We start from the raw sequence: 14,831 nt of genomic DNA on the forward strand, positions 1-14,831 counted from the left end.
CCGTGTTTCCCCCATGGCACTCCCCTATGGCAGCCACAGTTCAGTGCTGTTTTCTTTGAGGGATCACAAGACAAACTCACATGTAAGGAAGGATTGCCAGAAAATTCTTAATTTATAAAAAAATCACTGTGAGCTTTTTCACAAAGAAGCCATTTGCTATCCCACATGCATCTCAGGCCATATTCAGGAAGTTTGGACAACACTAAATATTGGGAACTTATATTCTCCTACTGCAGTGCCATATGAAGAATATTTCAACTCAGAAGAACATGCGATGAAAAGCAGGTCGGTCTGGAAATGCACATTCTTTTTTTTCAAAATGCGCCTTCGTTATCTTCTGTGACTGGGTGATACTTTTTTTTTTTTTTTTTTTTTTTAAGGAATTACTCTTAAGCATTTACAATAGAAAACTAAAGCCAAAACCTTATTCTAATTTTTTGTATCTCTTTTGTATCCAGAGTTCCAAATCCAGTTAGTCTCTGGGATATTACAGAACTTGCCATCTGTATTATAAATACTTACCAGGCCAAAAAAAAAAAAAAGCCAGGTGAAAATGAAGTCAAAGTAGTGAGTCATTTAAAGCAAACAAAACATAGCCAAGGACACCGCAGTTAACCCCAACCAGAGCATATGCAGCTCAAAAATTCTGCGAGAAGGTCACACTTAATAGAAATCCAGAAATAGTGAGAAAATAAGTGTCAGATGAAGGCACAGAAACAAATTAAACACTTCTATCATGTTGTTAGGCAGCAAATATACAATTAATACATATTTGTGTTCACTAAGATTATGGTCAGCTCATTTTAAAGAGGTTTTCTTCACTTATTTTTTGTCTCACTATTAAATAATTCAGAGTAATGTTCACATGTAACTTTTACATTAAAAATCTTTATAAACCTGCAGTCTCCCCATTGCACTTACTTTCCTTTCTACACAGAACAAAAGATTGTTCTAGGCGCATCCAAAGCACAATTTATACTTGATTATAGCTATATTCTTCTGCCTGAGTGACTAATATGAAATCTTATGAAGACAGCTTTACCTTATAAATATATTTCCTAAGCACAAACAGAAAGATTTCCTCATGCCAGTATATATCCACATCCATTTTAGAAAGTTATGCAGGCAAGACATTATTCTTCTCAACTATTTATATTTCTCCTTCACACTAACACAAATTGCAAACACCGAGACAAAATAATCTGATATTAGGAGCAAATGTTTCAGCTACTTTTTTTTTTTCAATTGTACAGCAGGAACGAACCATCTCATCCAAAGAGCAACATCATTAAGTTGCACAGTCGTAATGGCAATGATAGCACTGCTTTCTGAAACATCAAGACTGGGGAATTGAACCGCTCAATTCCCTGACTTACGGCACTGTTTTAGAGGGTGTTTGCACTGTGCTACATTCCTCTCTCAAAGTTTTTGTTTTGTTTTTGTATTTGGGAAAGATATCTATAAAAATAAATAAAAAGGCTTAATAGTGAGAGAAATGCATGTAGGACTGAAGCAGACCTCTCAACTGCAAATGACATTTTATTATCTTACCGTCTTCTGAAGGCTGGTGTATACCCCAGCTCAGTAGAGCCTCTATGTATTTCTTTGTTATATTTGTCATATCTCATAAGCTCACAATAACATAATTATTTCCTTATACATCAGGTGATCCACTGCATCATGGCCTTTTAAAAACAGCTTCTGGTAGTGCAGAGCTATGATCATGGTCAGATGCTTTATTTTTCTATTTTTTAAGTTAAGATCAAAACAAACTGGAAAATGCCATACAACTCAACAAAAAGTTGTAAAAAATATCCAGAGGGATACACAGTTCTGTCCTTCATACCAAGAGTTTTGCTGTTTTTCCCCCAAAGAACAGAAAGATTGGCAGCATTTTATTCACAGCGTCGGTAAAAATAGAAGTAGTAATCAGTAAAAAACACTCCAGCATAATGGCGATCTGTTGAGCAGTCTGCAAGATCCTGCAGGAGTAAAAAAGGGAGATTAATATAGGATCTTCTGTGAGCTCAGAGGTTTTGTCTTTTGCTGTGTTCCCATTTGAAACAAGCTTACCGGTGCAGCCACACGGAAATAGTATCCGCTGTCGTACAACCTAGCTACGGGCAGGCTCCAAATATGCTGATAGCCCTAGATGATAAATGAGAGAGAAAGAGATCCGATAACCCCATTTCGCATGAAATTGGAGAGAAAGAAAGTCTGGGGAAACATTTCATTGACAAATGCAGTGCAAGCAATTATGATAACAAGACTTGAGAGGCAGTCAGAGTATTTAAAGACAAAGTGCTGACTTTAAGCTTTGCAAATGCAGCTTTGCTCTGATCAGCTCTGAGCAGGAACTGACAGACATCTGGCTCCCGGCGCCTCTCGGCTGGCTCGGGGTAACTGAGCTCCCTCTCTAGCCTTCAAAGCAAATTGCAAGTGGGAATTGTCCCCGATGTGCCAGGTGGCCTGAGAGCTTTAATAAAGAGAAACAGCAATTCTGCTGATTTAGGAGTAGCAGTGATAGTCCTGTTCAGAAGGCAACTTCCTCCATAGATTCAAAAGATATGAGCAGCGTCTTCACCATCGCTCAATATTTCAAAAATTGATACTGGGAAGATTTCATTTTACTTCTGATTGCAATGTGCAAGTGAAAAAATATATTTTATACCTCTGACTTCTATTCTACACTGCATAAAATTCAACCCACACCTCTTTGTTGTGAAATGATCCATTTGGATACTCCTATGATATTTTTTATTTCATCACTTCTTAATGTCTCAACTCTTTTCTCTTTTCTTCCTCACTTTGATATGTGTAGGAGATGAGAGGTTTACATGATAGAGTTTCTGAGAAAATTGTCCAGAGTCCAAATGACTGCTCTCTTGCCCTTCGGCAGGGGATAAACCTTCCAGTCCTCAGGAAAATCCTTATGAAAAGGAGTTCCCAAGCAGGCTGCATTTCTGTCCTGAGTCAGGTTAAGCCTGCATGCTCCCTGCTGCTGGAGTCTGGCTGGCTTTACTCTTCTGGTGTGGATTTCAGGCTAACCCATGGAGTCTCTTTGACCAGCTTTGGCACTAAGCTTCAGGGATATTTCTGCCCGGGCAAACTCTCTGAGTCTAACAAAATTTCCAGGAGTGCTGGAATTACAGCAGACTGGTCAAAGTTTGGAGAACTTCATCTCCTTGAGCCTTTGCAGCACTTTCAGGTAAGCATATAACTTTATCCAAAGGTAGATGGAAAGTTTATTTAAAAGTCAACTGAAGGATGCAGATATCCTGACTGCTCTAAATTGACAAAGCACCAAAACTAGTAATTCAAAACCAATTAAGAACAAACTATGTATGATGCAATAGACCAACAATTTGAAGTTCGTGAAAGGACTCCAATTTCATGTAGGCTCCTCTTTCTGACCAGTTTGTTCAGAAACACTATCATCCTTGCTTCTATCTTTCCTACTTTTTTTTTTCTTTTAATCCAGAATAAACATTCCCAAGCAATGTGGACAAATCTGAGGACTTGGTCACGAAGACCTTCTATTTCCCCAGATTTTGAAGAAAATTTAAAGCCTTCAATTACTTTACTGGAGACGATCTACAGTTTTCAGGATCATGGCCCTAGATAACTTTCTAGAAGGAAAAGCTAATATGTTTTAATAATGTTACTTCCATCAAGATAATCCAGAGAATGACATGAAAATAACTCTTGCTTTTACAGCGAATATTTTTTTTCTACAGAGCTTTACTGGTAAATTCCTCTTCACACAGAAATAACTCTCTTCAGTGAAATCAAGATCTAAAAACTGGAATTTGCTACTTGTAAGATAATAGGGGGAACAGGAATAGACAGGGAGTTTGAAAGAGTCTGTCTCCTAAGGCCGTGGGTAAAAAGTACTTCCATTTCTTAAGTATCTCTAGAGATGAAATAAGTCACAGAAGTGATTAAACTCAAGAAAAGCCTTCTTAGGGTCTTCAGAGAGCTGCTAGATTTTATTTTTATTGTTTAATAATAAAATGCAGCAGAAAACTCACTCACACCAGATGGTCACATCCTAGCTATCTGATTATGGCCATACCAAAGCCAGCTATGTCCAGTAGACTTGAAGAACATCTGGACTTCTAGCACCTTAACTAATACCAGAATTTAGTGTCTAATAATTTTATGAGTCAGCTTTTAATGGGCCATTTCTTCCAATGAAAGCACTACTGACCCGTCCAAAGGGATAAGCTGTCACCAGCTACTTTTCTTTCCACAATTTGTAGCTGGAGATCTTCTCCATGGGGTCCTTTATCTCTTCATTTATTTATTTATTCCTTGCAATCGGCGCTGTGAGGCTACTCAGTGGAACTAGATGTTATAACTAGTCTCTTCCACCTTCTAGATCTCCCTCGATACCAGAATGCATCCACAAAACACAGGTGGTATCAAGAGTACCTACATTCAAGGGATCATGATGCCTTATCAATGAGACTCTGATGCTTTTATGCAAAACAGAGAGAGCTAATAGAAGGAAACATCATTCTGGAGGGCAAGGGGAAAGGAACAAGCTAATCATAAAACTGACAGAGAACCGAACACTTTTTCCTCCACAAAGCTCAATTTTCTTTTCACTTTTGCAAATTACTTTTAATCGGAAAGATAGCAAAACAGACAGTATATACAAATGATTCTCACAAGCCAGAGTATTACTGCAAAAATCTTACCTGTGTCGTTTCTTGGAAAATAGACCCACTGCTTTTGCTTAAAATATGATAGGGACAATAATTTCCAAACGTGAATTTGCACATGTATACAATTAATGCTTCTGTGGTGCTTCAAGAAAGAGGAAAAATATAAGGATCTATTCCACTGCTCTTAAATAAAATAACCATATATATATAATGCTACATAATAATAAGGAAAAAAATCCTTGCAATGGAACAAATTAATTATGATGGAGAAATAAAGCAGAGGAAATTGTTTACTTGGTTGATACGATGGGGAAAAAAAACAAACCATCAACCTCTAAACTTGTTTCATTCTCTCCCACAAATAGAGGAAGTTTTGCTTCTGGAAATCTGGGTGATCTTTACAGTCATTAAGATAAATCAAAAAATCTTCCTTAAAGTTTCCTTAAGCCCTAAGCCTATTCATAACCAGAAGCTATTATATGACTTTTTATACAACCCCGTGGTCATGGCAGACTTGGGTTGCATGGCTTAACGCGTAACATGACTATACAAGAGGCTATTTGGGCATCTAAACACAATGGAATAAAATTTTATGGAAGACAAAGCCTCAAAATAAGGGCTTATATAAACAGCTAACACTCGCTACTGCACATGTGCAAATATTCACATACGCTACATCCTCTGTTCTAGATCAGATGTGAGACTTGTGTGTTCTAGTTTCACACGATTTTACTTAGTGGCAGGAAGGTTTTCCATATTTTTGATTTATTGTCTTAGCTTTTGTACACAGCAGTAAAACAAATATGTTTGAGTTTGTGCTTTTAAGTGAAAGGTTATAGAAAAAGTATAGACCAAAAATCCCTCTCTCCCTCAAATAATCCAATACCCACAATAAATTCTGCAACTACTTCAGTGAAACTCTGAATAAGATTTATTAATCCCTACATGGAAGGATTTCACCGCTAGTTTCTAAAGTTTAAAATACAGGTTTTCAGTTGCTGCAGAAAATGAGTGGGGCTTTATATTTCCTGTTATATTTCCTCTCGTCTCTGTTCAGAGTGGGACAAATCTATACAAACTAAGTCCTTAACTTAGACTTTTAAGTCTAAAGGAGGATGTTTGCAAGGCGATACTTTTAAGATCAACAGATTGGATTTACAGGCCATCCGTAACTTCAAACGGCCCCGTCTTGGACAGACTGGAATTACCAAGTGTCATTGAGCAAAACGTTCAGCAGCTTTTCTGGCTAGTGCTGGCCTTCATCAGAGACCAGCTCCAAAAGAAAGGATAAGTTACTTCTGACAGAATGCAACAGAGCTAGACCTTTATTTCAGAAGAGAACCTCTACTGAGCATTAAGTCTGCTGCTTATTTCTGGTGTAAATCCTAACTCTCCATGTTCCCAGAGCCAATATTCCTGCACAAGGATTCTCTTTTACAGGGCTTGATGCAGCAAGTCAAAAGAGACAGTCTCTGCCTCAGAGATTTTACATACTTGCAGCTCATGCTGTTGGGAGTTTTTATGCACATTTTTAATAACATTTCTCTACACTAAAAAAAAAGCAACAAACAAACAAACAAACAACAACACAATCGGTCAAAGCCTTCAGTCCTGCTGATACAGGAGAACATTCAAATAACAAGAAGACTTATTCAAATAACAAGAAGCTTGTTCAAATAACCAGAAGACTAAAGCTTAGGACTACTGGACTTTAATAGCTACCTTGAAGGGTGAAATTGTCATTCTCCTGAAAGCAGTATTTGGTTTATGCTTCTGCAAAGTATCTCCCCAGAGGTCTAAACTAAAGAGCTAGTTTTGCATAGATTTGTCCCACTTCTCTGAACAGGGATGAATTTAACTTAGTAACAGAATAGAAATTAGGCAAGAATTTATATCAAAAATGAATCAGAGTTTTGTAATGAATGCATTATTGCTAACTGCACTTACTTGATTTCCAGTGAGATTTCTACATTCGTGGGCGTGTGTTTGTCAATGGGAATAACATAGCTGTAATTTCCAAACCTGATAAAAAGTGAAATTAATGCAGATAGGATTTCAATATAGACAGTAGTTTTGTAGAAACTGGAAATTGCTTTTAAAAGAAAAAATGTTAAAAAGTAGAAAAAAGCTCAGGTAAACCAAAGAAAACTGAAGAGGAGCCCACCAAGTAGCCATGTCAAATTTATGGTACTCCTATCCCACCACAGTAAAGCATAATAAAACAATTTACCTACCTGCACTGTAGCTTTTTACTACAATAGCGACTGTCAATGATTTGCTGAGTTTCCAAAATCTGTATGGAACTGACTGTTGTATCAATCCCTAAAAATATTAGGAATAATGTTTTCTTCTTTATTATTTCAGAAGTCATAGATAAGAGCATAATAATAATGCAGTTAATGCATCTACTAGATTGCTTGTCACTACAGAAGTTGCTGCTGCTCTAAATTTGCCCTCAGTTAAAACCTGTGGTTGATGACATTCATGTTGAAGTTACAGGGAACATGGGATCCTTGTTGGATTTACACAGACAATCAGCCTGAGCGCCTCATACTTAAAAGTTTTCTTTTGACCAGACTTTGAAGACCATATTGATGGTAGTCCAATTATCACACAAATATTTTAATGTTCATTTTAATGTACTAGTTGCTGTGGTCATACTTTTCATATTTTAAAATTAGCTCAGCATCTCATGTATAAATACATATGCATATACATTGTATATATACATGCATATATATCACAAAATATGTTTCAGGGCAATGTGAAGTGCAGTCAGATACTACTAATTGAAAACCTATTTTCTGGAGAAAAAAAAAGAAATCAAAACTTATCTAGTGCTTTGACTACCAGAAAAACTGAGTAAAGTCACTGGTTACCAGAGTGGTTATGTATCCAACCAGATTGGATTAAGTCCTTCAGTTTGCCAAAGACTTTTTGCCTTAATTTGGACCAGTCTCTCTGTGACATACACTGAAGGGGACAGATGTGGTGAGTGGAAGGGTATGGCCATACTGGCGTGGCTCTCCCCTAGGTGAATTAGCCCTGCAAAGAGACAGGCAGCAAGAAGCAGTGTGCTAACACAGCTCTACTGCTGCTGTTTGACGTGTGGGTATGCAGGCAGCAAGCAGATTATGTGCTCTGTTCATTGCTTGGCCATGGGCAGCAACCTGCTTTCAGTGCACGCCACTGCCTACATGTTTTATTATCCAAGTATTGCCCAATCTTTAAGCAAAAAAGACAAACCATAGAACAGAGCATCCACACAACTGAAAAGACAGGCGCAATCCTGCTCATACCAAGTGAATGCTAGACTATAAGAGGATAATATCTGCAATCAGTGGCTACTCATCTTCATAGAAAAACATTAATATTTTCAGCCCAGACTGGCTCTGACAGCAATGCGTAAAAAGGGGAGTCTGACATGAAGCTGGAAGTCCTGTGCCCAAGCACTCCATTTCATCTCCATTAACGCAGGTAATGTCAGGATCCCAAAGCAGAGATGGTCCCCTTCAAGAGCTCGAGCTTTTAGGTCAGCTATGGCAAAGCCCAAACACTTCCTCTACACAGTGTCCTGCACTCCCTGCACACAAATACACCGCTCATGCTTAAGCTCTTGCTGTGTAAGGGATACCATCGTGGAGCACCTCACAGGATTTTAGCCCCTGTCAGGAAAATCGCCACTTGCCTTGCTTGTGAAGCCAAGACTTCTGTCTCAAGTAGCTGCTTGCGGAAAAAGGTGCAGGTTTACCTGAGACGAGTTCATTTTTATTAAAAAAAAACTAATGAAGATGCAGGAATAAAATGCAATGACAAGAAGATTATAGTTCAGGTATTTAATGGATTCCTAAACTCTAATTTCCTATAATAACCAGTTATAAATGAAACTTCTCTCAATTCTAGCAGCAGAATTCCAAGACTAAAGGTAGCCTTTCAAAGTTATACAATTATACATTAAAAAGGTTAAAAAAAAAATGTGGGACTTACAGTCATCTCCAAGATCAAACCTTCTGTTACGATTTTCGATTGAGTTACTTTCAGATAACAGGCTACTTGTGTTTCCTGTGCAAGAACATGTTTACAGATGTTCTCAGGTTAGCTTTGCACAGTTATGACTTCAAAATATGGACATATATATCTTGTGTGGTTATTTTTTACATGGATAAAGGCACACATGATAATCCTTTAAAATACAAACACCTCTATTTGGACTAAACCACATACAAACAAAAGGTATTTGTAAATAAGAAGAAAAAAAGCTTCCATAAGATGTATTGAACTTTTTTTTTTCCATAAATATAATCTCCCTTATGAATGCTTTTGTTTCCACTGACCTTGAACACTGCTGACTCATCTTTTTCCTCAACAAATCTGAGACAGAGAATTAGGATCTACAGATCTACAACAGATATGCTCATCCATTATTAGTGTCTGCACTCACAAAATTCAGGTGTCACAGAGAGGAGCAGGAATGGGTCTGTTGGATATGCCCTCCTAAAGCAGCATTATCACAACTGTAATTATAAACTGTAGTTTTATCTTTCCATGACCTAGACTAATCAGCTGATTCTAAAATATCCTCTGCTTATCTTGAATACTTCTCATTTTAACCACAGTTCTGTTTGTTGTTAAAACATTTTCCTTTTCATTTATCTTGGCTACAGCTACATTAAGCAGCTTGCAGGTTTTCTTTCTGTTTGGATTTCATATTGACATTGTCACCTTCTGTCTAGGGATACACTCAGCTTCATTAAACTTGTGCAGATCTGAAATATTCCAGTAGCCTGTGTACTGCGCAGATTTTTCACTCTTGGATCAACGCTTAATGCTATTTGGAGCATGCGACCCTGAGAAGGTAATGCTTTGTGTTTGTTCCTATCTTCCATTTCCACCTAATATCAAAGCATCCGACTGGAGATAGAAGGTTTTCTATTTTATTTTCTTCTGCCTACAGTTCCCTCGTTTGTAAATGAGATTAAGCGTCCCTTTAATCAATCAATGCCCCTTCAGGCTTAAGAGCAATACAAATCACTAGCTAGGACCTTTTGAAAGCGTTGTGCTGAGGTGCCTCTGCTACAGGACTTGGTGCAGCAGCAATCCCAAGAACCATTTACACAGAACTTGCCTGCAGACAACGGCACTTTGCAATGTAAAGAATGGCCAGGGAGCGAGCTCCACTGGAAGGGTTTGGTGGTGAGAGCTTCCCAGCAATCGGCAATGCCTGTTCTTACAGATAATGGTGCATCAGAGGCTGAACTAGGTCAGTTCCCAATTTCGCCTCAGATCATCAACTGCAGTTAAACAATTGTTCCCAAGACAAAGAAAGGAAGAGAAAAGGGCTTGGTAATACTAACCCTTGCTCTAACAAGTAACATCACTAACACTTGCTTCTAGATGCCAGCAATGTTAAGATCTGGGAATGGGGAATACAGATCCCAAACTTTTTTCTCATCAGAGCTGAACTTTATAACTTCATTAACAAGGGATGTTTTCTTCCCTACTACTTGCATGGCCAGTATGCCTCTGTGTACAAGCCATTTATTACAGTTATTCTAAAGGTTGTAAATAATATGCCTACAGACATGTTACACATAATATCTGGCAGACAGTACCTGGAAGGGGGTTCATTCCAGTAAAAGGAATTTATTTCAGAGAGCCCTGCCTTCAAATAGCACTTCTTTGCTCAAAACTCCTGCCTGAATGAGCACAGTTGAAATCTGCTACTTCACCCTCCACTACTCCCAGCTAATTCCTGGCCAGTTAAAGCCAAGAGTTAAGTGATTAGTGATTTCCAGATTTATTTATTTGTTTTCTTTAACTAGAATGGCCAGTTGGAACAGTGACACCTCACAAAACATTTTAGGACCCAGAACTCTAATGGTTACCAGGCCAAATTTTCAAGAGATATTAACTGTAGTGACTATTAGTTATATCAAGACTTTTGAAACCCTCTAGACTATGCACTTTCTTAGGAAGCTAAATATCTCCCTGCCCCTTCCCCTAGATTCTCATACAATCTTTACTCATATGGTAAATCACAGAAATTCATGTTTTCTACTTACCTTGCTCTACCATGTTGGTTTGCTCATAACTTAGAGATTCACTTTCAAACCGATGAATTGGACAACAGTAGATGTTGTCACATGGCAAAAGGTCACAGAAATTCACTGATGGGATCTCAGTGACCCCATCAGGTTGAGTGCTCTGAGAAGTTGTACTTTTCTCCTGCAAAGCTAAATTAAGAAAAAAAAAAAGACACAATTCTCGCAAGTGTTGTCTATTGGCTTTCTGTAACAGCACAGAAACTGTAAGCCTGCTATGTGGAGGCAGACCAGCAGAGATACTCTACCTGCTATAGTAGTAGAAGGAAAGAGTGCAATAGGACTTGAAGTACTGCTGATGAAGAAGAAAAACAATTCATTAAGAAATGGACAGCAGTGTTGCAGACCAAAAGAGAAAACAACCATAATTCAATTACTTGCCTGGAATTGGGCTGTTTTTCCAGAAGTCTTTGATGAATGCTAAGTAAATAAAGAGTTGATATCGTCAAAGCGCTGTAGAAAGAGAAGTATTGTATAGATTAATATCTTTCCCTTATAAAACACAGTATACATAATACTTTCAAAGTATCTTGCCCCAAAGCAGTAGTTAACTGGCTGATTATAGCTCTTGTAATGGGAAAGTTCACACTGATTTTAACAAGTCAGGTACACAGCTAAATTAAGCAGAAAACATGGACAGTTTTTCCTTGTAAATAGACTCATAACAGTAGTTCAAAGTATTCAGTATATGAAGAGATTGTGAACTCCGGGTTTTTCAAATAGAAACAGAAATTAGCAATTTGGAAGTCCTGAGCATAGTGTGCCTGCCATAGGTCTTCATTTGCACCCAGCAGACTCACTCTTACATAACCGTGCCTGCACACTTACTGGATGTGTCTGCTGCAGCCTGCTTTGGACCTGTAGCACAAGTCACCGAGAAACCTTCATACTTTGTGACACTGACAGAGACTAGACCTGCGTGTGCTCTGCAAATGTTTCATTTTCCTAAAAGCATTTTGACTTTGCCACATTGTCAGGCATTTGCATTATTCATTTGAGTCACTGAATATATTGTGTTCTTTGAGTAAGATGGATAAGAGAAGGAAAAAACAGACATTGTTCACTTTTGAAAATACACTTTCTGGAACACTAAAAAATAGTTTAAGCCCATTTATTTCAAGCCAAAACCAAGAATAAAATGCAGTCTTTATAGTGAGGCAACTAAAAAGGGAAAGAAGAAACAAGTTAACTTGTAATTAGTTCTTACCATAGTGTCATAATAGCAATTAAAGCTATTATAGTCATTTGGAAAATCTTCCTGGAGCAAGACTCTCTTTTTGAGAAACAAACCTGCAAGAAAAATAATGTGTGGTCAACTTAAACGGTATATAACTAAGCTACTACCAGTAGATTAAGAAACACTACATTAGCTTGATTTTAAGCAAATCTTGTTGTTAACAAGTCATACTTTACTTAGATGTTGCACAATGTTAGTAGTCTGGGGACACAAAGATTACACAGCAAAGATGGACAAAAACAACAGTTCTTCTCTTTTCTTCATGACATTTTTCACACTCCTGAAGTATTTTAAAATCAAATGAGGAAATCAGTGAGTGATGGCCACACCTAAAAGATGAATAGCTCCACTATAAGTCAAACGTTAAACTGGGCCTGATATAAATACAGAAGAAAGGCCCTGTCCAAACAAGATTAATAGTAAAGGTACTCTAAACAAGAATAATATGATGTTGGAATATTTTATTGTCATTATAGAATAAAGAGGACCTGTCCTATTATTTTCTATATTATATTTTATGTAATTGTTCTGTACCTGAACAGTAGGGTGACTGTTGTGTGAAAAAAAAAAGCAATCTTGGGGGGCACTGGCAAGAGTAAGTCTGGAAAAGGAGCAATGTTTTATCTTAAAGAACAGAACAAAGCAATCTTGGAACACTGTCCTGAAGAAGGCCAAAATACATTCTCTAACGAATTTGATGCAGATTCCCTCTTTCTTTAATAGGATATGGACAAGAGTAGTTCTCCAAATATACCAAGGACATCCTGAGAAGGCCCTAAGCACCCAAAGAGTAGTATTATCCAATGCAAAATAGGAGATGCAAACAGCAAGCCATGGAGAAGATACCATCAAGGAATATATAGCTGAGAAAGAATTATCATTGTGCAGACTTCTGAACCCAAACCAACATTTCTGCACAGGGCAAAAGGGCGTGATGTGAACACACTTCCACGTTCAACACTTCTTTCCTAATAGTCTCCCCCTGCATACCACACCATACCACACCATACCACACCACACCACAATGTAGATCTGTCCTCATGCACAAAATGTACAGGCAAAGGGCTGAACAGTGTCTTGTGCATGCTTTCTACTGCCTGCCTCCTGGAACAAAATTCTGGCAAAGGAACTTGATTCTCTATTTAGAGACATGAAAACTTTCACCAATTTTTTAACACATATAAGACTCTCTCATAAACTTATTTCACACATTTAATTTCTCTCACCTTGCTGGATTTTAGTGGGACTGACTTTCTTGATGTCAATAGACTAGTAGCTCGACTATACCTACTGTAAGACACAAGATCTCATTAACATTCAAACATTTCAGCATACACTGAATGCAGAAGAGATGGGGTCAACAACACATGCTTTTGCAACTGAAACATTTAAAAAGAGAGAGGCAGAAAAGCGATTACATTCATTTTCAAGAACAAAGTCCTCCCAGCTACCTCAGTTTGATGAATGCTTTTATAAGCTACTTTTGATTTCAAAGGAAACCTGGAAAAATGGTTTAGAAATAGGAAATGCTCATCATTTTTCTACTGAAGCACTAATGAAGATAGAGTTTTTTTGTGAAAGAAGTTTTGCAAATTTACCTTAGCAGCTATTTCTAAGTGACAGGGTTGTAACTGGAAGTGGTCTGCCTTTGCTTTACACTGCTGAAGAAATTATAACAACGATCGCAACTTAAAACCCACTTTTTTTCTTTTTTCTGATTTGCAGAATGTGTGAATTTGCCTTTTTTGCCAACTTAAATGATGGTAATTTGAAAGACAGAGCAGCTGAAAAACAGCTGAACTTTGCTGTAAAGCAAAATCTGTTTTCACTTCTACCACAGAGGCTTTATCAATTTCCATGACAACAATGAGAGAACATCCCAGCCTGGGATGGTGGTACCTGACTGTACTCTTTTCACTGAGTGTTGACTTTAAACTGCTTAACCGTTTCAGCGTGGCCAGTTTTCTATTCCACTGTTCCAGTTCTTCTATTCTGACTTCCAGGTTGTTGGTCAGCTTACACAACTGCTTTACTGCGCCGACGTTCTCCATGAAGATCTGATCCTGAGAAGGAAAACAATGACAAATGCAAGATACAGTGTAGTCATCAATCAGAGGCAACAACCAGTGATATTCACAGAATTCACCTATGCAAGGACTAATTGAATATTTAAAATACAAACATAAGTTGGAGTAAGAGCTCTAAACCATAACAAGAAGCTTATGGAGCAGTTTTTTTGCTACCACCAGTGGCCTCCTATTTTCCTGCTAGTCTCCTGAAAAGTGAAATCACTGCTGTGGATAACATGAATATTGGGATGTTCAAGAACGTGTTCCCTCAACAGCTTCATTCAGTGTGTTTAAGTCATGATTGCTTTGTATGGAATACAGCCTAGCATGTTTAATCTGTTATTTTAACTTATTTGTAGCCTATAAAAAGAAAATAAGACAAGCAATACTTTTCATAGATCCTTTCTCCAAGTTTGGTGGGGTAAACTTTTGTTTTCCATAGAATAAAGAAAGAATGCATGACTATAATGAATGCTTATGTTATTGACATTGTTCAAATAGGACAGAATTACCAATCTGTAAAACCCCTCTCTTCCCATAATCGGCTGCCAGCGGGACGAGAGGAGCCCCTCTGAGCAGGGCTTTGGATGAGCACTCCCTGCAATCCTGTGTTCCTGGTCTCTGTGACTGCTTAGCCTCTCACCATCCCATCCTACATGACACGGAAGAGGAGAGAGCAGAGGACAAGAGCAGGCATTGCTTCCAGCCTAGCACCACAGTCATTACTGTGTGTGCCACCAGTATTTCATGATGT

General features: G+C 38.0%; 1 protein-coding gene across 1 annotated transcript in view; it reads right to left on the reverse strand.

The window, feature by feature from the left end:
- Positions 1-1,716: 1,716 nt before the first annotated feature.
- MYRFL (myelin regulatory factor like) overlaps positions 1,717-14,831 on the reverse strand; it is a 33,472-nt gene continuing 20,357 nt past the window's right edge. Inside the window, exons 14-25 of the mRNA XM_088522938.1 lie at positions 13,908-14,071; positions 13,235-13,298; positions 11,979-12,061; positions 11,153-11,224; positions 11,020-11,066; positions 10,733-10,903; positions 8,658-8,732; positions 6,905-6,992; positions 6,618-6,692; positions 4,704-4,812; positions 2,074-2,148; positions 1,717-1,982 (exon numbers count right to left, since the gene is read on the reverse strand). Coding sequence (XP_088379064.1) covers positions 1,896-1,982; positions 2,074-2,148; positions 4,704-4,812; positions 6,618-6,692; positions 6,905-6,992; positions 8,658-8,732; positions 10,733-10,903; positions 11,020-11,066; positions 11,153-11,224; positions 11,979-12,061; positions 13,235-13,298; positions 13,908-14,071 — 1,110 coding nt within the window. The 3' untranslated portion in view covers positions 1,717-1,895. The remainder of the gene's footprint in view (positions 1,983-2,073; positions 2,149-4,703; positions 4,813-6,617; positions 6,693-6,904; positions 6,993-8,657; positions 8,733-10,732; positions 10,904-11,019; positions 11,067-11,152; positions 11,225-11,978; positions 12,062-13,234; positions 13,299-13,907; positions 14,072-14,831) is intronic.

The sequence above is a fragment of the Tinamus guttatus genome, unplaced genomic scaffold (assembly GCF_059628265.1).
Source record: "Tinamus guttatus ecotype Peru unplaced genomic scaffold, ASM5962826v1 Tinamus_guttatus_pri_ptg000171l, whole genome shotgun sequence".
Lineage (NCBI taxonomy): Eukaryota > Metazoa > Chordata > Aves > Tinamiformes > Tinamidae > Tinamus > Tinamus guttatus.